The 27,917-nt window shown below is 39.3% G+C and overlaps 1 protein-coding gene across 9 annotated transcripts in view; it reads right to left on the bottom strand.

Annotated features, from left to right (window-relative positions):
- KCNMA1 (potassium calcium-activated channel subfamily M alpha 1) overlaps positions 1-27,917 on the bottom strand; it is a 940,359-nt gene that overhangs the window by 389,689 nt on the left and 522,753 nt on the right. For all 9 annotated transcript variants that reach the window (XM_053692132.1, XM_053692131.1, XM_053692126.1 and 6 more), the window contains exon 6: positions 5,957-6,032. In XM_053692132.1, the coding sequence (XP_053548107.1) occupies positions 5,957-6,032 (76 nt within the window). The remainder of the gene's footprint in view (positions 1-5,956; positions 6,033-27,917) is intronic.

Raw genomic sequence — 27,917 nt, 5'->3', positions numbered from 1 at the left:
CGAGTCCCGCCTAGGGTCAGTTATGGGGAACATTTTCTTAAAAATAGGTGGGGGGACAAAAGGGACACCTGGTCTATCCCACTCCCTAGTAACAATATCCGCAACCATCTTAGGGATCGGAAATGCATCAGTGTATACAGGAATCTCTAGGTACTTGTCCATTTTACACAACTTCTCTGGGACCACCATAGGGTCACAATCATCCAGAGTAGCTAATACCTCCCTGAGCAAAACGCGGAGGTGTTCCAATTTAAATTTAAATGCTAATGAATCTGACTCTGCCCGATGAGAAACCTTTCCTGAATCGGAAATTTCTCCCTCAGACATCAAATCCCTCACCTCCATTTCAGAGCGTTGTGAGGGTACATCAGATAAGGCTACCAAAGCTTCAGACTGCTCATAATCTGTTCTTAAAATAGAGCTATCACGCTTTGTAGGAAAAACTGGCAGTTTGGATAGAAAGGCCGCAAGGGAATTATCCATAACTGTCGCTAGTTGATGCAATGTAATAGGGGCAGATGCACTAGAGGCACTAAGCGTCGCTTGCGCGGGCGTAACTGGTTGTGACACATGGGGAGAGGTAGACGGACTATCCTCATTACCTTCAGTCTGAGAATCATATTGGGCCACATTTTTAAGTGCAACAATATGATCTTTAAAGTGTATAGACATATTAGTGCAATTGGGACACATTCTGAGAGGGGGTTCCACCATGGCTTCTAAACACATTGAACAAGGATTTTCCTTAGTGTCAGACATGTTTAACAGACTAGTAGCATACACAAGCAAGCTTGGAAAACACTTTAATCAAATAAAAAACACAATTTGAAAAAAACTTTACTGTGCCTTTAAGAAATATAAAGAGCACACAATTTTACAAAACAGTGAAAAATGCACCAATCCTTTTGAAATTTTCACAGTATGTACCTAAGGCATTAATATGATTGCACAGCAAGTTTCAGAACGATTAACCCCTTAATGCCCAAACCGGAGCAGCCTAAAGCCAACAACCAGTTAACAAATTACAGCACCTTGCCACAGCTTACTGCTGTAGCCCTACCTGCCCTTAGGGATCAGTTTTGGGGAAACAAAGCTTCTTCTAGGTCCTCAATCAGCAGCAGGGCCCTCCATGTGAAGCAGCATGAACTTGTCTTTCAAGCTAAATTAGGCCTCTCCCACTCCACTCCGGAGTTGTGAGGCCTACAAAAATCACTTCTAAGTGACTAAATTTATGCCATGTGGATAATAACCCCAGTAAAACACTCCAAAGTGCTTAAAAAGGTGTCTCCAATGAGTATTTCTTAATAAATAATCGATTACCCTGCATTGGTGTCAACCAGCCTATTTAGCCCTGTCATGTAAGCATTCAATTCTATACTAAGTCTCAGAACATAGCTTACCCTCCCCACATGGGGATCTTGTCAGTCTTCTAGCATTATCTCAGTCTTGTCTAGAAATAAATGACTGAACATACCTCATTACAGTCAAGCCTGCAAACTGTCCCCCCCAACTGAAGTTTTCTGGTACTCCTCAGTCCTGTGTGGGAACAGCAGTGGATTTTAGTTACAACATGCTAAAATCATTTTCCTCTCAGCAGAAATCTTCATCACTTTTCTGCTAGAGAGTAAATAGTACAAACCGGTACCATTTAAAAATAACAAACTCTTGATTGAAGATATAAAACTACAATTCTAACACCACATTCACTTTACCCTCCCTGAGAGAGAACCTAGTGCGTTAACGCGGCAAAGAGAATGACTGGGGGGTGGAGCTAAGGGGGGAGCTATATGGACAGCTCTGCTGTGTGCTCTCTTTGCCACTTCCTGTAGGGAAGGAGAATATCCCACAAGTAAGGATGAATCCGTGGACTGGATACACCTTGCAAGAGAAATACAGAATTAAGTGAACAGTTGATCTTAATAAAATAGGCAATTACACAATGAATATGAGCAGTTACACAAAAATTAACAGTTACACAAAAATGAAGGCCTAGTTTTAGGCCTAAACGCGTCGACAGAATTAAAGTAAGCATATTACCTATATACTCTCATCTATTTACTGATACTATGGTCATCTAAAAGGGACCTGGAATGCACCTCACCATTATTTTATGTTTTTTTCTGAACACTGAGATTTGTATTTATTACTATTATCACATTCTTAATTTTTTTAACACTAAGATCATTTTTATTATTTTTCATTTTTTGAACACCAAGATTTTTTCTTTTTTCATTTTTCATTTTTTTATAATTTTTTCATTTTTTCCCACGTGTGACTTTGGAATTATATTAACACTGACACATTGGATTTTCACTTATGATTTTGGATGGATTTATTTTGACACTGATACATTGAACTTTGGACAATTTTAATATTATTACGTATCATCCTTTCCAGGATTGACTTTGACCACTATCACATACTGCTAGACTGTTCAATTTTGTGTAACTGCTCATATTCATTGTGTAATTGCCTATTTTATTAAGATCAACTGTTCACTTAAAGGGACAGTCTAGGCCAAAATAAACTTTCATGATTCAGATAGAGCATGTAATTTTAAACAATTTTCAAATGTACTTTTATCACCAATTTTGCTTTGTTCTCTTGGTATTCTTAGTTGAAAGCTTAAACTAGGAGGTTCATATGCTAATTTCTTAGACCTTGAAGCCCACCTCTTTCAGATTGCATTTTAACAGTTTTTCACCACTAGAGGGTGTTAGTTCACATATTTCATATAGATAACACTGTGTTCGTGCACGTGAAGTAATCTGGGAGCAGGCACTGATTGGCTAGACTGTAAGTCTGTCAAAAGAACTGAAAAAAGGGGCAGTTTGCAGAGGCTTAGATACAAGATAATCACAGAGGTTAAAAGTATATTATTATAACTGTGTTGGTTATGCAAAACTGGGAAATGGGTAATAAAGGGATTATATGTCTTTTAAAACAATAAAAATTCTGGTGTAGACTGTCCCTTTAATTTTGTATTTTTACTGTTTTTAGCTATTAGACATGAATCCATGTATTTTATTGTATTAGATATTATATGTACTGATTAAAGTGTATATTTTACTTACTTATCTACCTCAGCCTTTTTGGCGCTCCCCTCTATTCTCTTATCGTTTAGATTTTTTGGGGTTCACTAGGGAACCCACTGAGGAGAGCTAGAGGTATTCTCATTTGCGCAGGGTACACTTCATTTTTACTTAAAATTATATTTAAAAAGCAAGTGAGAATACAAACATGTTTAAATTCTCAATGCAAATCATTGCCACATATTTGCTGGCAAGCACCAGTGTAAGCAATGGAGGAAACAGAACTAGATAGCAGAAACAAAGTACTTGTATTTGAATAATACATCTTTTTATTTTTGGTCCATTTAAAGGTATTCTAAACCAATTTTTTTCTTTCATGATTCAGATATGTAGACAAAACAAATTATTATAATTGGAAATAAAGAAAGGTGCGTAATATCACAACCACTTCAATTTCAAACTATACTCCAACACTAATTAAAAAACAAAGAGGGGCCTCCTAAGATTTATTTGTCTATACGATATATATTATCCTAGACCTTAGACTATAACAACTGAAAATGATCGCCTTTTTTGGAACACATCCATCAAAGTGGTATATACTTTTCTTATCCTACTAATGATTGACAGTTTGGAACATCTACACTCGTTATTTATGTTTTAAATATCTCTGCGATTTTAGTTAACCCAGTAGATGACCCATTAATAAATGAAATGCAACTCTACCGACATTTTTACATTGAAGGCACTTCATACAAATTTGACTAACAGCATATATATATATATATATATATATATATATATATATATATATATATATATATATATATATATATATATATACACGGTGGAGGAAGGCACTCACTGGTCTTTTCATCAAAAAAACTTTATTTAGCGTGACGTTTCGGGGACACACTCCCCTTCCTCAGACGGTGGAGTGTGTCCCCGAAACGTCACGCTAAATAAAGTTTTTTTGATGAAAAGACCAGTGAGTGCCTTCCTCCACCGTGTATATTTACCTGCTGGCACCCTGGCATTAGGATTTTGAAAGTGAGAGTGCTCTCTATCTACATATATATATATATATATATATATAAACGTAGAATGCTTGCAATAAGGTCCATCATACTGGACACATTGATCATTGTATTGCAACCAAATTGTTATCAAACTGAATTCTCCCCGTAATGTACTATGGTTTAATATGACAAGCTATAAAGATATGCCAAGCTACAAAGGTGACCATGGTTAAGACACTGCATACGCCATGCAGATTACATCAAATACCCTGATCGCCATACGGTATAAACTGTTACTATGGCAACCTGAGAACTGCTGGGCCGGCCCTATGCCTTGACGAAGTCACAAACTAGTGACGAAACGTGTCGGTGGGCGTGGCCAGTGGGAGTTTGTTTGGGCACTTAGTAGTTAGAGGTTAACAATATCGCTCTATTGCTACACTGTTGCGATCCTCGTCTCGGTCGATACTCTGTACACATTAGTGTTGTTTTCTCAGCATTTACTGATTCTTAGCTTATTATTGACACGTAGAAAGGCAGCATTTGTCTAGCCATGATAAACTACATAACTGAATCAGAGTCTAGCTATGATAAACGACATAATTGCATATAAGAGCAAATAAGAGAAGTAGTATTAATGTGTATTAACCCTATATGGGACAGAGATACAGATGTGTATGCTTGAATGTTGATAACAGTATTAGGGACTGAGATAGAATTCGGCTGACTGTGTTAACTCACAGCAGTACGCAGGCAGGAGGACGGCTTTGAGCGCTTAGACTGTCTGCACTTGCATGAATGATTCTTGATTCTCAATTTTCCTATACTTTTTGACCCTTGTTACTCTCTCCCCTGGCCACGTGGCCCCTCTTTGTTTATAATTAGTGTTGGATTATAGTTTGAAATTGAGGTGGTTGTGATGTTACCCACCTTTCCATATTTCCAATTATAGTCATTTGTTCAGTCTACAAATATACTCTTATATACTACAGTGTTTAATTCAACACTTGGTTTAAATGCCCCTAATCCCTCTAACCCCCCTCATATGATTCCGATAGAGCAGCAATTTTAAGCATCTTTCTAATTTACTCCTATTATCAAATTTTCTTAATTCTCTTGCTATCTTTATTTGAAATGCAGGCAGGGGGAGGTATTGCATCAGCAGTTCACCAGAACTGCTGGTGCAATGATAAATGCCGACATTTATCGATGTGCGGCGGACATGATTCGCTATAGCGGATCATGTCTGTCCGCACCTACATAAATAGACCCCTGCGAGTCAGCCTATTTTAGGTTTAGAATTATGGATAGCGCTTGCTTATTGGTGGCTACATTTAGCTACCAATCAGTAAGCGCTACCCAGGCGCTGATCATGTCTGTCCGCACCTACATAAATAGACCCCTGCGAGTCAGCCTATTTTAGGTTTAGAATTATGGATAGCGCTTGCTTATTGGTGGCTACATTTAGCTACCAATCAGTAAGCGCTACCCAGGCGCTGATCATGTCTGTCCGCACCTACATAAATAGACCCCTGCGAGTCAGCCTATTTTAGGTTTAGAATTATGGATAGCGCTTGCTTATTGGTGGCTACATTTAGCTACCAATCAGTAAGCGCTACCCAGGTGCTGAATAAAAAATTGTCCGGCTCCTAAGCTTTACATTCCTGTTTTTCAAATAAAGATAGCAAGAGAATGAAGAATAATGTATTATTTATTACATCCAATACATAAATAAGTTACATTTTTAATTTATACAGCTACAGTACAGTTTGGACAATGAGGCATTCTACGTCCCTTTAAATGCAGGTTTCTGCTGAAAGTAAGTATGTAGTTATAAACAACCCACAGATACAACTAGATCAGGTCCATTCCCTAATGTATTTAAAAATGCTTCTTTTTTCATACCTTGTTTTTAAAATGTTTAAAAACTGCAGGATTTCTGAAAACTGGATGAGTCTCAGCGCTCGAAGAAACCTCAGACCTGTAAAACAGCAGAGATTGTGCTCATTAACAACAGTGATATTGAACAAACTACTGATAAGCAAAAAGATACCAGTTGATACATAACATTGATAAATGAAAGCCAAACAGTGCATTAGCATCAACGATTGCATCTCTAACATACCCAGCACAGACCATTGCCAGAAGTTGTTTTTGATATTTAAAATCATGTTTACTGAAAGCCAAAACATTTAAATGTCAGTGAAGTTTAAAAACAACTTCCCTGTTTATCTTGGCTTTGCTACAATGCAGTATTATGTAAAACATTTTATTGCCAATTCACTACTTCGGTAATTAAGTTACTTACATGACATGACAAACATTTTTAGAAAGCAAAACTGTTTCAGTTCTGTACAGCAATGCAAAGCATAAGAGGGATTTATATTTCACAGTGAGTTATATTCCCCACAATATGAATTTAGATTTGGAGCCTTACAGTAGCATAATGTAAACATTTAGGAACCTCCTGCGATCTAGTAAAATATAGGAAACACTTTGGCTTGGTTTCTCTTTCATATGTACACATACACACAAAAAGTATATAGTGGGCTAGATTACAAGTGGAGAGCTAATTTATTGTGCACCCGTAAACGGGCAAACTTGCTCAATTACAGGTTCACAATAAATAACCAGCCATTACAAGTGGCTGGTTAATGCTACAACAAGCTTGCGATAGCAAATAGCAGTCCGAAAATTAATGAGAGGTAAGATCTCTGGTTAATTTTAAAAATGTCCCCCAATGGTCCCCCAATATAAACTGTATGGCGCCTTTATTAAAATAAAAAAATGGAGCTTAAAGTTTGCGGATGTTTTGGAAAAGAATGGCACCGAAAAGTGCCTTTACATTGTTGGTCTATATACACATATAAACATAAATATAGTTGTATATATTCATATACATATGTATTTAAACTTTGCTGCACATCGATGCGCCACTTACCCCCCTCACTGCTCTAGGCTCTCTGCCGTGTCTCATGGTATGAGAACTAAGCTCCCATTGGAGACTATGGAAGCCCACTCTCATGAGCGCAAAGCTTCCCTGCAATGCGAACGCGAGGTCGCAAGGAGGGTGTTATGTTTTTTCCCCACTTTTTGGCTCCATTGAAGTCTATGGGGCCTATTTATGAAAGGCCTGTCGGACATGATCCGACATTGAGGATCATGTCCGACAGACCTCGCTGAATGCGGAGAGCAATATGCTCTCCACATTCAGCATTGCACCAGCAGTTCTTGTGAACTGCTGGTGCAATGTAGCCCCCTGCAGATTTGGCGGCAAATCGTCCGCTAGCAGTGGGGGTGTCATATTCGATCGGGTTGAATTGCGGCAATGTCTTTCCGACTCCTCAGAGCAGGTGGACAGGTTATGGAGCAGCGGTCTTTAGTGTTTCTGGCGAGTCTGAAGGCTTGCCAGAAACACGGGGCTTTAAGCTCCATACGGAGCTTGATAGATAGGCCCCTATGGGGGAATACATTAATGCGGTCGCAATATACGATGGCTTTTTGCACGCGTCAGGTTATCGCCCAAAGGAAATATTTTTTACTTTTAACTTGTAATGCGCACAAACTGACACACACAAAAAGCCGAAGTCTAGTGGGGTTTTAAACGCGGGAGCGAGAGCGCAAACTGCTACTCCACTCGCAAACTAGCCTTAAACAGTTATTAGCACACTTGATTTCAATAACATACATACAAGTTTGTCAGCTTTTTTAGCATCTTGACCATATATTAAAAGCCAAATCAGAACCTCCCTTTCTGAATTACAGTTTCTCAGTTATGAACCTAAATGCAGACAACCATAGTCACAGCACTTATTCCCTTTTTCATGTTCACATCCATGACATGCTGCATATGACGCACTAAACATATTAGACCAGATTACGAGTGTCGCACTAACAGTTGTGCGCAAGCAATATCGGATTTATCTCGCTTGTTTGCACGCGTCAGAAGTAGCGCGCATATTACAAGTTTAAAGTAAACGCAACTGCTTGAGCGCAATTGAAGTTAATGTGCGTTGGGGTAGCGCAATCTCAGAGCTCTGGTTAACAGTTAGGCTTGAATAAATAGTTGCACCAAACACATCAAAAATACACGTAAAAGTACATTTTCTTTTATAATAACACCATCTAATAAAAATGATTAAAAAAAAATATTGCTTATATTGACTTATATGGAGTTATAACACGCAAGTGATAGTCTAAGTTTGGCTTTTTGCGTACATTATGCCACACGCAAAAAGCTTACTTCTATATAATAGATTAAAAGACCTAACATTCTGGGGTATAGTAAAAGTAAAAGCCCACTGGAGGGGAGGTAATTATGAAAACAAACTTCTTAAAAAGAAGCAGAGCTTATCTACAAAATGAAAACCCTACATCCACTAGGTCTTAATTCAGAACTGGATGTCACGCCCTTCATGTATGATTAACACACATACTCATGCATGACCCTCTAATAAAAATACTCTGTTACCATATCTAATATTTCCATATGGGTATAATTGTTTCACACACTATACGCTTACCAATATGTTTAGTTTCACCTTTCTTATATTTATTTACATATCCCATATCTCCCTTTATCCATATTACTAGTTTCTTTATCTGTGGAATAAAATATCCCCTTTAAGAACAAATAGGAGGTTTCAAACCATCCAATATATACATCTTTTTTCTTCGGCATATACCTGCATATTAAGATATTTGTCATCCTATGTTAATGATCCTTCACTTATATTAAGTATTTGTGAGAACTATGCCAAGCAATAAGGGTCCAACCTCAATGCATACTGACGCTCTATATTTAATTGGAAAAACAGATCGCACACTGGATCACAGTAAAGAAACAGTAGACTCTCAGTAATGTACAGTAGACTCTCAGTTATCTGGAATTCAAGCAACCGGCACTCTCAAGCAACCGGAAAAAAAGGAAACATGTTAGAGCATAAATGTGCTCTATAACAAACAAACAGTCCGGATCTCTTGAAACAGCAGGAGCTGCGGTAGATAAACCAATAGACAGGCACAGTAATTGATGTCTCAGGACTCTTTTCTGCTACACTAACCCTTCCCAGCCGTATTGTACACACTCAATAACTCTCCGGTGGCCAGTCTTCTACTAACCACTGCAGGGTAGAGCGCTTGTACTGCTTGTCTAATGAGATACCTTTCCGGTCGGTAGCGTGTTTCCTGTTGAAGTCCGCCTCAGAGTGATGATACGTCCTATCGTCACTTTGCGTCTAGTGTGCGCCTCTACCTCTCCGCAACCGGCACCTGCGCATGTGATCCACAAATCACCAATGATGTAAAAGATTTGGCCCAATAGAAAAAACTAAGGTACCCTGGCTCAAGGGATAGTCATCAAAGTTCAAAAGTACAGTATGTATTTAACTATTAATACAGTATCAAGTAAATACAGCGTTTATAGTAAAATCTGGGTTATAGAACGAGTTAAGCCTATTTTTAATAGTGACTCTCAAGCAACCAGAAATACACTTATCCGGAATCTACCAATCCCGTTGGGTGCCGGTTAATTGAGAGTTTACTGTATATGTATGTGTCTAAATATTAAAGTCATTTGCCTGACTTTTTTTTCTAACACCCGAGATCTCATATATTTGAGCCCTTATAACTTTTGTGTGTAAAGGGCGAATGTGCTAGTGCAATTGCGATTTCGCTCCACTTGTAAGCGAAATTAAAGTGGCACGCAAAAACACGATTGTGCTAGCTCAAAACCGTTTGCGCCTCACTTGTAATCTAGCCCACAGTGCTTACTGTTGCTCCTTTAACTGTAAACCATTTTGTTGTGGAGACATGCATGTCCCTTTAATAAAGAACTATCATGTCTGAAAAATAATAGATCATTTAAAAAACAGCCAGTTTATACCAATATTCTAAACTATAATTTGACCTTGTGAAAACACTGATGTGCAATACTTAGTTGCTTCATTATCAGTATAATTGTAGAATCGGTTATAATCTTTAAATACTGTACATATTGTGCAAAAACAACCAGATTTGCTGGGACCAAGGACAAAGATAAATCCCCAGGACACTGACAAGGTGACATTGCTGATAGTGTCTTAATAAAGACCATTGTATTGCTAAAGATTATCTAGAGGTAAAGAAGATTAGATAAAAGAATAAAAAATAAATCACAGCGAGAATAGAATGTGTGAGCTGTAATTCAGGAGCATGTGGGGGGAGCTCACAGCTATTAGTAATATTTACTTAAAGGGACATTTAAGTAAAAATTAAAAGGACACCAAAGTCAAAATAAAAATGTAATGATTTTAAAAAAAAAACACACAAAAACCCTATTTATTTCCAGCCAATAAGATTTCAGTTGCTCTCATCCTATTGGCTGATGTGAAAATGTCAGTCAATAGGAATGCAAGATACCCCAATAAATATGGGGTACCTTGCATTTAACTTCAGTGTGTAGCGGACGATCGCATGAAGAGGACCCTCCACGCCGCCAAGGAGCGCCACCACCGAGGATCACCACATCTGGGAACACCACTCCGCATCTCCGCGTCGCCCTGCCTTCGCTGTGGATGAAGATGATGGATCCGCCTGGAAGAAGACCTTCTCCGCCAGACTTCAGTACCTATTTGGGGCTTTAGTGTTAGTTAGTTTTTTTTTTTGGGGGGGGGGATTTATTTTATTAATTAGGGGTTTTTGGGCAATTTGAAAAAGAGCTGAATGCCCTTTTAAGGACAATGCCCATACAAATGCCCATTTAGGGGCAATAGGTAGTTTAGATTTATTAGTGTTAGTTTTTTTTTTTTTTTTTGGAGGGTTTGGTGGGTGGGGTGTTTTAATGTTAGAGGGGGCTTAGTAATTTTTTAGGTAAAAGAGCTGTTTAACTTAGGGAAATGCCCTACAAAAGGCCCTTTTAAGCGCTATTGTTAGTTTAGATTAGATTAGGGTTTTATTTTGGGGTGGCTTTTTTTTTTAAAAAGGGGGTATTAGATTAGGAATATTTACATTTTATTTTGGATAATGAAGTTTTTTTTTCAGTAATCTTAGCTTTTTTTATTTTTTGTAATTTAAGTTATTGGATAGGGGGACAGGGGGATAGGGAGATAGGGACAGGGGGTTAGGGGGATAGTGACAGGGGGACAGGGGATAGGGACAGACGGATAGGGACAAAGGGATGGGAACAGGGGGGATAGGGACAGGAGGACAGGGGGATAGGGAGAGGGGGACAGGGGGATAGGGACAGAGGGATAGGGACAGGGGTGGGGACAGGGGGACAGCGTGAGGGGGATAGGGACAGGGTAAGGGGGATAGATGAATAGAGGGATAGGGATGGATAGGTATATTTCTCTCATTAAACATTTTGGCCCGTGTACACAGGCTTTACCACTAGTATATATATATATATATATATATATATATATATATATATAAAATCATGTATTTGTATAGTGCTGCATATGTAGCATAAAAAATAGTTTTAAGTCCCTTCTTTAATGATGTATTTTATCTTGCCAGGACAGTCTATAATACTCTAGTTGTGGCACTGAATTTGTTAATCATGCAGTGTCGCATTCTCTGTCCTCTATTAGTGTTTGTGTCATTCTCCTGTGTATAAAATCCTCTGTACTGTGTATTTGTTTCCAGTTCAGTATCACAGCGTCTGTCTCCCTGTGTTGCCTCACTCAGCAGTAGGAATTTTTACTGCAAGTCTTGCATGAGGTACTTAGGCTCTGCTTGGAGGAAAAGAGAGAATGATGTGGAAATAATGAGATTTTAAAGCAAGTACAGTGTTATTTTACTGCTCTCTACCCTCAGAGTCTGCAATACTACAATCACTGTCACACTGCTGCATAAAAGCACACAAGGACTTGAATAATGATCTGGTACCATCTACATGAAAAATACCCAAAAATCACAAATCTTCCCCAGATCAAAAACTCAACAAATACATCAAAATAAAACTTTCATGGTTCTGATAGACCATGCAGTTTTAAAAGAGAATTTATTACTGTTGTCAAATTGAATCTCTTGGTTGAAAAGCATACCTAGGTAGCATCGGGAGCAGCAGTGCACCACTGGGATTTAGCTGATAGATTGTTACACACCTATGACTGTCATCAGTGGTTAACCAGATATGGTCAGCTAGCTCCCAGTAGTGTATTGCTGCTCTGCAGCTGACTTTAACTATGTTTTTAATCAATTTGCATGCTATAACATATAAGAGCTTTTTATTTTTGTACTTTTATGTCCCTTTATTTTCTCTTCTGTATCTGTACACCACTCACTCACCAAACTGTGCAAGCTTACCTGCAAAACAACTAACAAATTAAACTACTTTCAAAAAACATTTGTCAAACAATCCCTTCGTATTATGTTCTCAGCAGGAATGTTGCCCAAGTGACAATATTGCAGCAGCCAACAAATCACAGCCATGGTGTCATGTGACTGCAGCAAATTGTGGAAATATCATATTGCACTGATACTGGCGGCAAGCTTCCATTACACACTGGATGTCCGACGCTAACACAAGCCTAATCCTTATACCAACCATAACCCTATCATAAATCCCTTACCTTCAGCCCAGTCCCTAATGGTAGCCCTTACTTAAAGGGACATAAAACCGAAAAAAAATTATTTAAAGGGACAGTCACCCTAAAAAATCTTCCTAAATATATGTAAAAGGTTATTGAAGCTAAATACATCAAGCAGTATCCCAAAGTGGAAAGTTAAGAAATGTGTAAGTAAATCAACTAACTATTTCATCCTCGGCCGTTTAGAGATGGCCGTCTGAGCCCTCCTACCCCTACGTCATCATGACGTATTCAGTCTCCCAAAATTGAATCTAGTCGAATTTGTGCGGTCCCGCAATTTGCACATGCGCAATGTGCCGATTATGCTCAAGGGGGGCTTTTTGTTGCAGGAACTACTAACAACCGCTCAGTATCGTAACCGCTCACTTTCAAATAAGGTAGATGGAATACTGTATCTAACAGTCGATCCGCTGATAAGAACAACCGCTACGATACTGAGCAGTTGTTAGTAGTTTAGGGTTGCCCCCAAAAAATGATGTAATCTGATTCAGATATTCCAGGATGGGATGTTTGTTCCTCAGCAAGGTTTGGTTAGTTGTTGGAACAAAAATAAATAGGAGTCATATAAAAGACAGATAGAATTCCAATGAGAATCTAGCCAAATGTAGTATGGTTGGAACTAAAATCCAATTAAGATACATTACTTTAGCTAGACACATCTACATTCTACACCCTCAGCTTCCTGACAATACGTAAATCTTTCCCCATACCATTTTTATCCACACTACATATGGAACAAACTTGTTTAAAATTGCACGTCCTATCTGAATCATGACTAGACTGTCCCTTTAATGAATTCTGTCCTACAGGACATTTGACACTCAACTACCAAATCCGCTCACTGTTTGCGTAACCACTTATATGGTAAGTGTTCATATAACCAGTGACCTCAAATCGTCATTTATCTGCTTATATAATTAAAGGGACATTTAACTCAACATTTCCCTCATGCATATGACAGAGCAATATTTAAACAAGTGAAAATATTTTTGCATGAGAAAAGGTTAAAATAAAGTTTGTTTTTTTCCTAAATGTTTGTCTATATATAAATGGGTATTGCGACCCAATTGCTCACAAACTTATAAATATAACTTACACTGCTTTATTAGAAGAGTATTTAAACAAATAATAATAATAATAAATATATATATACAGATATACAGTATATATATATATATATATATATATATATAATATTAAAATGCCCACTTAAATGTATACAGAAATTACTAAATTGCTTATTGTACCTTTTTGAAAGGGATATTAAATTAAACATTTTCTCGATTCATTCATGAGTTAGACATACTCAGCCACTTGTTTTTATTATTTTTATCTTGCTCTTGATAAAGACTTGTTTAAAGTTGAAACGCGTTGAGCTAATAAAATACTTTTTACCAAAGTTGTAAGATTATTGATACCCTTCTTTGCTGTGACAAGCCGGATTCTCCTTTATATGGAGTAAGTTACTACTTTGTTTTCCTTTATTTACTGGATAACATTTGGTCATTTGAGTCTTCATTTATCTGCAGCCCTATAATAGGCACCTATCAGATCTTGAAACCCTGCATTTATTCCGGGGAACTCCATTACCTGGAAGCATACTACACCGCAGCTGAACTCCCACAACTTATGGAGTGAGTATACTGCCCTTATATTCACAAGTTTTTTATATACACCTCAAGCCCTTTTTCTCTTCAACAAGCAGAGAAAAATTATTCTACAGACCTGCGCCATCTATTTTCCTATTGCCATGAGTTAGACAGAGCATACAATTTGTTTCCACTTTTTAATTCATTTATCAAATTTGCTTTATTCTCATAGTATTCTTCGGGAGGTAGCGTGCAAGTGTCTGGGACACTACATGGCAGCTGTCACCTTTTGCTGTTAAAAGCTGTTGCCACTATCCTGGGCCTACCTACCGGATACCAATATACCAAGAGAACAAAGTATCGTTAGATAGAAGTAAATTGGAATTATTTTTTTTATTTTTTTTTAAATTTGGAGTTTTATGACCCTTTAAATGTTTTTTTCTGTATTATTTTTTGTACCTCACGCAGAGTGCTCTAGAATATACTGCCATGTAATATATATAAACAATATTAACAAAAATATGTAAGCATAGCTTGTTTAAACAATACAATATTCGGTTTCTTTCATAAACTAAAACTTACACTTTATCCTGTCGCTAAATATGTTTATAATTTTAGCAACAACATATTTTAGCAGAAACGATTTGCCCTTGTTATTTTCATCATTTATTTAAAGGAGCATTATTTCTATATCGCTGTAATCGGCAAACGTACTCAATACCAACATCTAAGTAAATCATTTGTCACAATGAGGGAAGGATGAGCTCTCAGCTGCCTATATGTGCACCACAATAAGTGATTATTTACTAGACTTCAGAATATAAAAAAACAGCCATATTTAACCGTTTGTCAGCAAAAGCTGTAACATGTATTGTAGCCTTCTATGGGAGACAAATTGTTTAAACATCTGCTTTAAGTCTATGACAAATCACTGGGTCTTTTTGCTGATTAATATTATTAATAGGTAGGTCTAGAAGATGCCCCTTAAACACACAATATCTGAGTGACAGGTGGATGAAGCATGAATATAATGATGATTTGGTCTTACCCCAGTAACGGACCTTCCTGTACCAAGCAGCCCATGAATGGGACGCTCCAGCCTGCTCTCCTACTTGGCCATGACCTGGTTTTACTCTGTAGCCATTTTGGTACAAGTCCCCCAAGGACTTCTTGCGCCTTCGCGTACTTCTGTAAACCTCACTCCTTGTGGCCCCTTCAGGAGCTCGACATACTAAAATTTTACCCGGGATCATATCTCACAAACAGTAGAATGGAGTGCAAAGACTAGTCTGCAGGTAAGTTGCAGATGAGTGGTCCTTGTTTGCAGCAGAAACGTCTCAGTTCCTCAGTGGCAGCTCACATATAAACAAAGGGCATCTTTAGATGAGTATTCCACAGCTAGACTACTGAATGCTCAGGATAGGTGACATTGGCTTACAGCTTTGTCACAGAAAAGCTACAGACAGGAAAATGAGAATGAGCAAAACACGAAAGAAGCTTTTTTTTATAGACTGACAAGCTTCATGCAGCTTGGGAAATATACTGTACGGAATCCTAGCTGATCCCTCCCTGAGCAGAGCTTTAAACCCCTCTATTTCCCATCAGGATATTAAAGTCTAAGCTCCTTTCTGACACTCCAGGGAGGCACATTCTGGACCCTACACCCCCTCCCACAACTACACGTGCCAACACACTGCATTGCTACAGGCGAGCGTTGGGTGCAGTCTGAGGGCGACAGAAAGGCATTTATTATTGGGAATTACATTGTTGCCCATTCTCTTTTATATACTAAGACTTAGGATGATTAAAATGTATAAAGGACATGCATATGATATTCATTCTGCATTCAGCAAAGAAAGAAATGTTTCACAGGCACATTTTGTGATGACACACATACAGTATGGAACATCTTAAGATCGCAGTTAAATTGTAGTTAGTTAAAAAAAATACAAATGGGTGTCCAATCATTTCTTCCAATTTTTGTTCAATGATTCCGAAGTGAGGCAAACATCTTTATTCAATAAAATCAGACATCTTTATTCAATAACATGAGACATCTTTATTCAATAACATCAGACATCTTTATTCAAGACAATTTCTAAAAATTTGGGATCAATAACTGATTACCTAGCTTGTCCTCTAGAGTCTAGAGCGCTTCAATAAGAACAAAATGTAACTATTTTTAAGTTAATCAGCTCTATTTGTTAAACGGTAGGGGTCCAAGTGTTAGAATTACTGTTACGTATCAGTAGAAAGGCCTGTATAATCCAGTGCTAATAAACGAGAAAGGAGTAATAGATAGCTGCAAATATACAGTCTACTCCAGAATTTTGGTTGTTTTAAAATACAGATAATCCCTTTATTATGCATTCCCCACTTTTGCATAACCACCACTGTTATATTAATATAATTTTCACCTCTGTGATAACCTTGTATCTAAGCCTCTGCAGACTTCCCCCTTATTTCAGTTGTTTTGACAGACTTGCATTTTAGCCAATCGGTGCCCTCTCATAAGTAACGCCACAGGAGTAAGCACAATGTTATCTATATGACATACATGAACTAGTGCTGTCTAGTTCTGAAAAACTGTCAAAATGCACTGAGAGAAGAGGCAGCCTTCAAGGGTTTAGAAATTAGCATATGAGCCTACCTAGGTTTAGCTTTCAACAAAAATAACCAAGAGAGCATAGCAAATTTAATGATAAAAGTAAACTGGAGAATTGCTTAAAATTGCTTGCCCTATATGAATCATGTAAGATTAATTTTGACTAGACTGTCCCTTTAAAGTGTCTAACGATAAAACTCTGCCTCTTCATACTAGAATCCGCCATCTTGTAGCTTGGGTATTCTCACAAGCTGTGACACAAGCAGTCTACACCCGCAGATCATTGATGTTTTCAGCTTTTTGAAAGCTGTATCATTTGCTTGGAGTTTATGTGTATGATACAATATGTGATTAATATTTTTGCATTTTGTTCTCAGTTTTACAGTTACATAAAATATATTTTTAATAAGTACTCAATAATACAGAGCAATGCAACCCTAGCAAAAATGTAACGTTCCTGCTCTGTATCGTGCAACTTAAAGGGACAGTCTACAATATAATTGTTATTGTTTAATAAGATAGATAACGCCCTTACTACCCATTTTCCAGCTTTGCACAACCAACATTGTTACATTAATATACTTTATAGCATTTAAACCTCTACATTTCTGCCTGTTTTAAAGGCTCTATAGACAGCCTCTTAATCACATGCTTTTGTATTTGCTTTTCACAACAGGAGACTACTAGTTCATGTGGGCCATATAGATAACATTGTGTTATCGCACGAGAAGTTATTAAAGAGTTAGTACAACACAAAATTAAATGCAAGTCAATAGATAATAAATAAAAACTAATGTGACTAGGGGGCAGTCTGCAGAGGCTTAGATACAAGGTAATCACAGAGGTTAAAAGTATATTAATATAACTGTGTTGGTTGTGCAAAACTGGGGAATGAGTAATAAAGGGATTATCTATCTTTTAAAGCAATAACAATTCTATGGTAGACTGTCCCTTTAACCTGATGGATATTATTCAGTTGTTAAAAGGCCGGCAACCTCAATCTGTAAATGCTCACTGCTTCTGTCACAGGCTGTGAGAAAACCTAAGCTGTAAGATGACAGCCCCCAGAATGAAGATGCAGAGTTTCACCATCTGGGAACAATAAGTAGGCTGACCATATTGCCGCTTTAAAATGGGACACATATGAAAAATACATATGTCAGGGCTGTTTTCAGGGCTGTTTAAAGAAATGGTTTTGTATAAGAACCCTAACATATGTATTTTTCATATGTGTTCCTTCTTAAAGCGGCAATATGGTCAGCCTAACAATAAGGGGTTAATATAGAACAGCTTTGAAAAGAGCTGCAGGAAGAGGAAGAAAAGCAATATTATAGTAAGCAGTAACTATGCTATTGTAGCTGTGCCCAGCAGTTTAATGTCCCTTTAAAACAAACATAACATTTCATTTCTATATGGAAGTCAGGAATTGCATGTATTGTGATTAATATATTAGTAAAAGGACAGTGAACAGATAATTAAAGGGGTAAGAAAGTCAACATTACACTTTAATGATTTAGACAGAGAACACAATTTTAGGAAATTTTTCAATTTACTGTTTATATTAAATTAACCTAATTCTCTAGGTTTCATTTGTTGAAAAGCAGACCTATGTAGGCTCAGGAGCAGCAATGTACTATTTGGAGCTAGCTGGTGTACAGTAAGGGTAACATTTATATCACAAACCACTGAACAGAAATGCAAGTTTACACAATTATTTAAAGTTGCTGAGACATATTTACATTTTACACTAGAGGGCAGCACTTGCAAACAAATGACACACCAAAGATGAAAATATGAAAGTATTGTGGAGTTTAAAAAAGAATTAAAAATCCTCAACTCAGCAACAATATGTACAACTCTCTGCTGATGTCAGAACACACAGTGCAATACTATCTACCAAATGATTCACAAAGCCATAGGTTTATATCTTCTATAGGGCTCTATAAACCAGCCTCAATAATACAGTATAGTGACGTTATATAGAGACTGACACACACATATACACACACACATGAAACGCACACACACACATGAAACGCACACACACACATGAAACGCACGCACACGCATACACATATATACACACACACGATACACATTCTGACACACATATACACACACACACGACACACACACCACACACGCACGCACATGCATACACATATATATACACATGCGACACACGCACGCACACACACCACACGCACGCACACGCATACACATATATACACACACGCATGATACACATTCTGACACACATATATACACACACCACGCACGCACACGCATACACATATATATACACACGCATACACACACACGACACACGCACGCATGCACACGCATACACATATATACACACACACATGATACACATTCTGACACACATATACACACACACACACCACACACGCACGCACACACATATATATATATACACGCATACACACACACGACACACGCACACACACCACACACGCACACGCATACACATATATACACACACACATGATACACATTCTGACACACATATACACACACACACACCACACACGCACGCACACGCACACGCATACACACACACAACACGCACGCGCACACACGCATACACACACAACGCACATACATACACACACACTCTGACACACACTCTGACACATACATATCTGTAAATATTTTCACAGAAAACCAGAACCACTGGAGCAGATCTGCAAGTGAAGTACACACAGTCTCTCTCAGTTTTAAATAGATTCCCCTTCCCAGTGCAAGGCTGCTCTAGACAGCTTTAAAGCAGTGCAAGGAGTGAGGAGCAACAGAACTCACGTGCACAGTACTTTCAGCCTTATTAATCTTCATCAGCACAAGATTACTGCTTGTTTCATAGTGAAACTGCTTATCTGGTATTTCTTCCTGGATGGCCTCTCACCACCTAAAGATTAACATGTCCAAGACTGAGCTCCTTCTTATCCCCCCTCAAGCTCTACACCGACTTCTGACTTCTCTATCCCTGTTGACGGCATCACCATTTCCCCATCGCCCCAGGTCCGCTGCCTCGGAGTCACACTTGACTCAAATCTATCCTTCATCCCCCATATCCAATCGCTTTCTACATCCTGCCGCAATCATCTACGCAATATTTCCAAAATTCGCCCTTTTCTGAGCGCTGACACCACAAAGCAAATAATCCACTCCCTTGTTATCTCCCGACTTGACTACCGCAATAACCTACTTACTGGCCTTCCTCTTTCCCCGCCTCTCCCCCTTCAATCCATCCTAAATGCCTCTGCCAGGCTGAGCCACCTTTCCCGTCGCTCTTTATCTGCTGCACCTCTCTGCAAGTCCCTTCATTGGCTCCCCATTCACAGCAGAATTAAATTAAAAATTATCACCCTTACATACAAAACTCTCACCAACTCTGCTCCCCTCTACCTATCCTCTCTAATAAACAAGTATACTCCAGCCCGTCCACTAAGATCCAACAATGACCTGCTCCTTGCATCCACGACTATCACCTCTTCCCATGCTAGACTACAGGACTTCTGTCGTGCAGCACCTACCCTCTGGAACACTCTCCCTCGTGCTGTCAGGCTTTGCCCTAATCTTTCTTCCTTTAAATGCTCCCTGAAGACTTTTCTGTTCAGGGAAGCCTTCCATCCAACTCAATAATAAATTAATTTCACTTACCTAACATTTCCCTCATCTAACTCTGCATTAACATCTTTCTCAATCTTGCAGTCCTCACCTCCTGTTTCTCAACCTCCTACCCTTCTAGATTGTAAGTTCTCACGGGAATAGGGCCCTCAATTCCTCCTGTATGTGTTTGTAAATTTTGTCCTGTCTCTTACAAGTCTTGTATTGTTTTATTTAAATGAATTGTATCCATGGACAGCGCTGCGGAATATGTTGGCGCTTAATAAATAAAGTATAATAATAAGCCGGTATAGAACTTTACAGCAAAACCTACAAATCTGCCATCATGCATTAAAGGGACAGTAAAATCAAAACAGACAGAGTATATCATTTTATACAACTTCCCAATGTACTTCTATTATCTAAGTTACTTTGTTATCTTGATAGACTTTGTTGAAAAGCATACCTAGGTAGCACAGGAGAAGTAATGCACTACTGGGAGCGAACAGCTGGTTCATGGCTGCACATATATGCCTCTTGTCACTGGCTCATATGGTGCACTCATCTGGCTCCAGTAGTGCATTACTGTTTCTTCAACAAAGGTTAACAAGAGAACTAAGCAAATTTAAAAAATAAATTGAAAAGTTGTTAAAAGTGCATTCTCCATCTGAATCATCAAAGAATAAAATGTGGGTTTCATTCCCTTTTGAAGGGGACAAGAAAACAGAATTTATGCTTACCTGATAAATTACTTTCTCCAACGGTGTGTCCGGTCCACGGCGTCATCCTTACTTGTGGGATATTCTCTTCCCCAACAGGAAATGGCAAAGAGTCCCAGCAAAGCTGGTCACATGATCCCTCCTAGGCTCCGCCCACCCCAGTCATTCGACCGACGGACAGGAGGAAATATATAAAGGAGAAACCATATGATACCGTGGTGACTGTAGTTAGAGAAAATAATTCATCAGACCTGATTAAAAAACCAGGGCGGGCCGTGGACCGGACACACCGTTGGAGAAAGTAATTTATCAGGTAAGCATAAATTCTGTTTTCTCCAACATTGGTGTGTCCGGTCCACGGCGTCATCCTTACTTGTGGGAACCAATACCAAAGCTTTAGGACACGGATGAAGGGAGGGAGCAAATCAGGTCACCTAAATGGAAGGCACCACGGCTTGCAAAACCTTTCTCCCAAAAATAGCCTCCGAAGAAGCAAAAGTATCAAATTTGTAAAATTTGGCAAAAGTGTGCAGTGAAGACCAAGTCGCTGCCTTACATATCTGGTCAACAGAAGCCTCGTTCTTGAAGGCCCATGTGGAAGCCACAGCCCTAGTGGAGTGAGCTGTGATTCTTTCAGGAGGCTGCCGTCCGGCAGTCTCATAAGCCAATCGGATAATGCTCTTAAGCCAAAAGGAAAGAGAGGTAGAAGTCGCTTTTTGACCTCTCCTTTTACCAGAATAAACAACAAACAAGGAAGATGTTTGTCTGAAATCTTTAGTAGCCTCTAAATAGAATTTTAGAGCATGGACTACGTCCAAATTGTGTAACAAACGTTCCTTCTTTGAAACTGGATTCGGACACAAAGAAGGTACAACTATCTCCTGGTTAATATTTTTGTTGGAAACAACTTTCGGAAGAAAACCAGGCTTAGTACGCAAAACCACCTTATCTGCATGGAACACCAGATAGGGCGGAGAACACTGTAGAGCAGATAACTCTGAAACTCTTCTAGCAGAAGAAATTGCAACCAAAAACAAAACTTTCCAAGATAGTAACTTAATATCTACGGAATGTAAGGGTTCAAACGGAACCCCTTGAAGAACTGAAAGAACTAGATTTAGACTCCAGGGAGGAGTCAAAGGTCTGTAAACAGGCTTGATCCTAACCAGAGCCTGAACAAATGCTTGAACATCTGGCACGGCTGCCAGTCTTTTGTGAAGTAAAACAGATAAAGCAGAGATCAGTCCCTTTAGAGAACTTGCAGATAATCCTTTCTCCAAACCTTCTTGTAGAAAGGATAGAATCTTAGGAATTCTTATCTTGTTCCATGGGAATCCTTTAGATTCACACCAACAGATATATTTTTTCCATATTTTATGGTAAATTTTTCTAGTTACAGGCTTTCTAGCCTGAATCAGAGTATCTATTACAGAATCTGAAAACCCACGCTTTGATAAAATCAAGCGTTCAATCTCCAAGCCGTCAGTTGGAGGGAAACCAGATTCGGATGTTCGAATGGACCCTGAACAAGAAGGTCCTGTCTCAAAGGTAGCTTCCATGGTGGAGCCGATGACATATTCACCAGGTCTGCATACCAAGTCCTGCGTGGCCACGCAGGAGCTATCAAGATCACTGAGGCCCTCTCCTGATTGATCCTGGCTACCAGCCTGGGGATGAGAGGAAACGGTGGGAATACATAAGCTAGGTTGAAGGTCCAAGGTGCTACTAGTGCATCTACTAGAGTCGCCTTGGGATCCCTGGATCTGGACCCGTAGCAAGGAACCTTGAAGTTCTGACGAGACGCCATCAGATCCATGTCTGGAAAGCCCCATAATTGAGTTATTTGGGCAAAGATTTCCGGATGGAGTTCCCACTCCCCCGGATGGAATGTCTGACGACTCAGAAAATCCGCTTCCCAATTTTCCACTCCTGGGATGTGGATCGCAGACAAGTGGCAGGAGTGATCCTCCGCCCATTGAATTATCTTGGTCACTTCTTTCATCGCCAGGGAACTCCTTGTTCCCCCCTGATGATTGATATATGCAACGGTCGTCATGTTGTCTGACTGAAACCTTATGAATTTGGCCTTTGCTAGTTGAGGCCAAGCTCTGAGAGCATTGAATATCGCTCTCAGTTCCAGAATGTTTATCGGGAGAAGAGACTCTTCCCGAGACCATAGACCCTGAGCTTTCAGGGATTCCCAGACCGCGCCCCAGCCCACTAGGCTGGCGTCGGTCGTGACAATGACCCACTCTGGTCTGCGGAAGCTCATTCCCTGTGACAGATTGTCCAGGGTCAGCCACCAACGGAGTGAATCTCTGGTCTTTTGATCTACTTGAATCGTCGGAGACAAGTCTGTATAATCCCCATTCCACTGTCTGAGCATGCACAGTTGTAATAGTCTTAGATGAATTTGTGCAAAAGGAACTATGTCCATTGTTGCAACCATCAATCCTATTACTTCCATGCACTGCGCTATGGAAGGACGAGGAACCGAATGAAGTACTTGACAAGAGCTTAGAAGTTTTGATTTTCTGACCTCTGTCAGAAAAATCCTAATTTCTAAGGAATCTATTATTGTTCCCAAGAAGGGAACTCTTGTTGACGGGGACAGAGAACTTTTTTCTTTGTTCACCTTCCATCCGTGAGATCTGAGAAAGGCTAGGACGATGTCCGTATGAGCCTTTGCTTTTGACAGGGACGACGCTTGAATCAGGATGTCGTCCAAGTAAGGTACTACTGCAATGCCCCTTGGTCTTAGAACCGCTAGAAGGGACCCTAGTACCTTTGTGAAAATCCTTGGAGCAGTGGCTAATCCGAATGGAAGTGCCACAAACTGGTAATGCTTGTCCAGAAAAGCGAACCTTAGGAACTGATGATGTTCCTTGTGGATAGGAATGTGTAGGTACGCATCCTTTAAATCCACGGTAGTCATAAATTGATTTTCCTGGATAGTAGGTAGGATCGTTCGAATAGTTTCCATTTTGAACGATGGTACCCTGAGAAATTTGTTTAGGATCTTTAGATCCAAAATTGGTCTGAATGTTCCCTCTTTTTTGGGAACTATGAACAGATTGGAATAAAATCCCATTCCTTGTTCTCTTATTGGAACTGGATGTATCACTCCCATCTTTAACAGGTCTTCTACACAATGTAAGAATGCATGTCTCTTTATTTGGTTTGAAGATAAATTGAGACCTGTGGAACCTTCCCCTTGGGGGTAGTTCCTTGAATTCCAGGAGATAACCTTGAGAAACTATTTCTAGCGCCCAAGGATCCTGAACATCTCTTGCCCAAGCCTGAGCAAAGAGAGAAAGTCTGCCCCCCACTAGATCCGGTCCCGGATCGGGGGCTATCCCTTCATGCTGTTTTGGTAGCAGTGGTAGGCTTCTTGGCCTGCTTACCCTTGTTCCAGCCTTGCATTGGTTTCCAGGCTGGTTTGGGTTGTGAAGTATTACCCTCTTGCTTAGAGGATACAGAATTAGAGGGTGGTCCGTTTCTGCGAAAGGGACGAAAATTAGGCTTATTTTTAGCCTTAAAAGACCTATCCTGTGGGAGGGCGTGGCCCTTTCCCCCAGTGATGTCTGAAATAATCTCTTTCAAATCAGGTCCAAATAATGTTTTACCTTTGAAAGGAATGTTAAGCAATTTTGTCTTGGAAGACACATCCGCTGACCAAGACTTTAGCCAAAGCGCTCTGCGCGCCACGATAGCAAACCCTGAATTTTTCGCCGCTAATCTAGCTAATTGCAAAGCGGCATCTAAAACAAAAGAGTTAGCCAATTTAAGTGCTTGAACTCTGTCCATAACCTCCTCATACGAAGATTCTTTACTGAGCGACTTTTCTAGTTCCTCGAACCAGAAACACGCTGCCGTAGTGACAGGAACAATGCATGAAATTGGTTGTAGAAGGTAACCTTGCTGTACAAAAATCTTTTTAAGCAAACCCTCTAATTTCTTATCCATAGGATCTTTGAAAGCACAACTATCTTCGATAGGAATAGTAGTGCGTTTGTTTAGAGTAGAAACCGCCCCCTCGACCTTGGGGACTGTCTGCCATAAGTCCTTTCTGGGGTCGACTATAGGAAATAATTTCTTAAATATAGGGGGGGGGGAACAAAAGGTATGCCGGGCCTTTCCCACTCTTTATTTACTATGTCCGCCACCCGCTTGGGTATAGGAAAAGCTTGGGGGGGCACCGGAACCTCTAGGAACTTGTCCATCTTACATAATTTCTCTGGAATGACCAAATTGTCACAATCATCCAGAGTAGATAACACCTCCTTAAGCAGTGCGCGGAGATGTTCTAATTTAAATTTAAATGTCACAACATCAGGTTCAGCTTGATGAGAAATTTTTCCTGAATCTGAGATTTCTCCATCAGACAAAACCTCCCTCATGGCCCCTTGAGATTGGTGTGAGGGTATGTCAGAACAGTTATCATCAGCGTCCTCTTGCTCTTCAGTGTTTAAAACAGAGCAATCGCGCTTTCTCTGATAAGTAGGCATTTTGGATAAAAGATTTGCTATGGAGTTATCCATTACAGCCGTTAATTGTTGCATGGTAATAAGTATTGGCGCACTAGATGTACTAGGGGCCTCCTGTGTGGGCATAACTGGTGTAGACACAGTAGGGGATGATGTAGTATCATGTTTACTCCCCTCATTTGAGGAATCATCTTGGGCAATATCATTATCTGTGGCATTACTGTCCTTACTTTGTTTGGACACTATGGCACAATTATCACATAAATTTAAATGGGGAGACACATTGGCTTTCATACTTATAGAACATAGCTTATCTGATGGTACAGACATGTTAAACAGGCTTAAACTTGTCAACAAAGCACAAAAAACGTTTTAAAATAAAACCGTTACTGTCACTTTAAATTTCAAACTGAAAACACTTTATTACTGAATATGTGAAAAAGTATGAAGGAATTGTTCAAAATTCACCAAAATTTCACCACAGTGTCTTAAAGCATTAAAAGTATTGCACACCAAATTTCAGAGCTTTAACCCTTAAATTAACGGAACCGGAGCCGTTTTCAAATTTAACCCCTATACAGTCCCAGCTATATGCTTTGCTGAGACCCAACCAAGCCCAGAGGGGAATACGATACCAAATGACGCCTTCTAGAAGCTTTTTTAGTGATTCTTAGATCCTCACACATGCATCTGCATGCCTTGCTCTCCAAAAACAACTGCGCAGTAATGGCGCGAAAATGAGGCTGAGTCTATAACTAGAAAGGCCCCCAGACTAAAAAAGGTGTCCAACACAGTGCCTGCCGTTTTTTAAACGTTCCCCATTATAAGCTACAATCTGCATAATATGCCCCAATAAAGCAATCGTTTTAGCCCATAAAAATGTCTACCAGTTTTTAAGCCCTTTTTTAAGCCCTTTATTCTTTTATATTTGACTAAGAAAATGGCTTACCGGTCCCCATGAGGGGAAATGACAGCCTTCCAGCATTACATGGTCTTGTTAGAAATATGGCTAGTCATACCTTAAGCAGAAAGGTCTGCTAACTGTTTCCCCCAACTGAAGTTACTTCATCTCAACAGTCCTGTGTGGAAACAGCAATCGATTTTAGTTACTGTCTGCTAAAATCATCTTCCTCTTACAAACAGAAATCTTCATCCTTTTCTGTTTCAGAGTAAATAGTACATACCAGCACTATTTTAAAATAACAAACACTTGATAGAAGAATAAAAACTACATTTAAACACCAAAAAACTCTTAACCATCTCCGTGATGTTGCCTGTGCAACGGCAAAGAGAATGACTGGGGTGGGCGGAGCCTAGGAGGGATCATGTGACCAGCTTTGCTGGGACTCTTTGCCATTTCCTGTTGGGGAAGAGAATATCCCACAAGTAAGGATGACGCCGTGGACCGGACACACCAATGTTGGAGAAACCCACATTTTTTTCTTTCATGATTCAGATGGAGAATGCACTTGTAACAAAGTTTCCAATTTAATTCTATTATCAAATGTGCGTTGTTCTCATGTTATTCTTTGTTAAAGAGATATCTAGATAGGTAGCGTGCACATATGTCATCTAGTGCTCTTGTTAATCTATAGCACTGTTGCAAAACTGCTGCCATATAATGCTGCAGACACGTGCACACTCCTGAACTTACCTTCCCGATTTTCAACAAAGGATAACAAGAAAACAAAGAACATTTGATAATAGAAGTAAATTGGAAAAAATGTTTAGAATTGTATGTTCTATCTGAATCATGAAATACAATTTTGGGTTTTATGTCCCTTTAAATCAGACAGAGAACATTGGGCTTGCCATGTCTATCAATCAATGCTTTAAAATCAGACTTTTATTTATTTATTTTCCTGCATTGAGGTTCCAAAATATACAGAAAATATTTTAAACTTGTTGGAGGCGGTTAGTCCTGAGTAAGATTTTGTGTTTAGTAGTAGGAGCGTGCACGTTATCTTACCTATCACTGACAACTTCTGTCTATGCTCAGAGATGTTCCACTTACAACCTCAAACCTCCAATTGTATAGCACATAACAGCGCAAGCAAAACAGCCTCCATAGCGGAAATCAACCCAGTCTCCTTATAGGACACTTCTAATTACTGAAAAATCCCCGTCATACTCTGTTAAATGACTGAGTCTCGCAAGTGGTAGAAAAAGGCTATGGGCTCCATGTATTATAGCAGCCCACAGCGAAAAAATGTTTTTGCTAAGAGGTGACGGCTATTGGCTAAGAGGTGAAAACGTCACCTTT

This window comes from Bombina bombina, chromosome 9, assembly GCF_027579735.1.
Source record: "Bombina bombina isolate aBomBom1 chromosome 9, aBomBom1.pri, whole genome shotgun sequence".
Lineage (NCBI taxonomy): Eukaryota > Metazoa > Chordata > Amphibia > Anura > Bombinatoridae > Bombina > Bombina bombina.
This window is presented reverse-complemented; position numbering and strand designations above follow the sequence as displayed.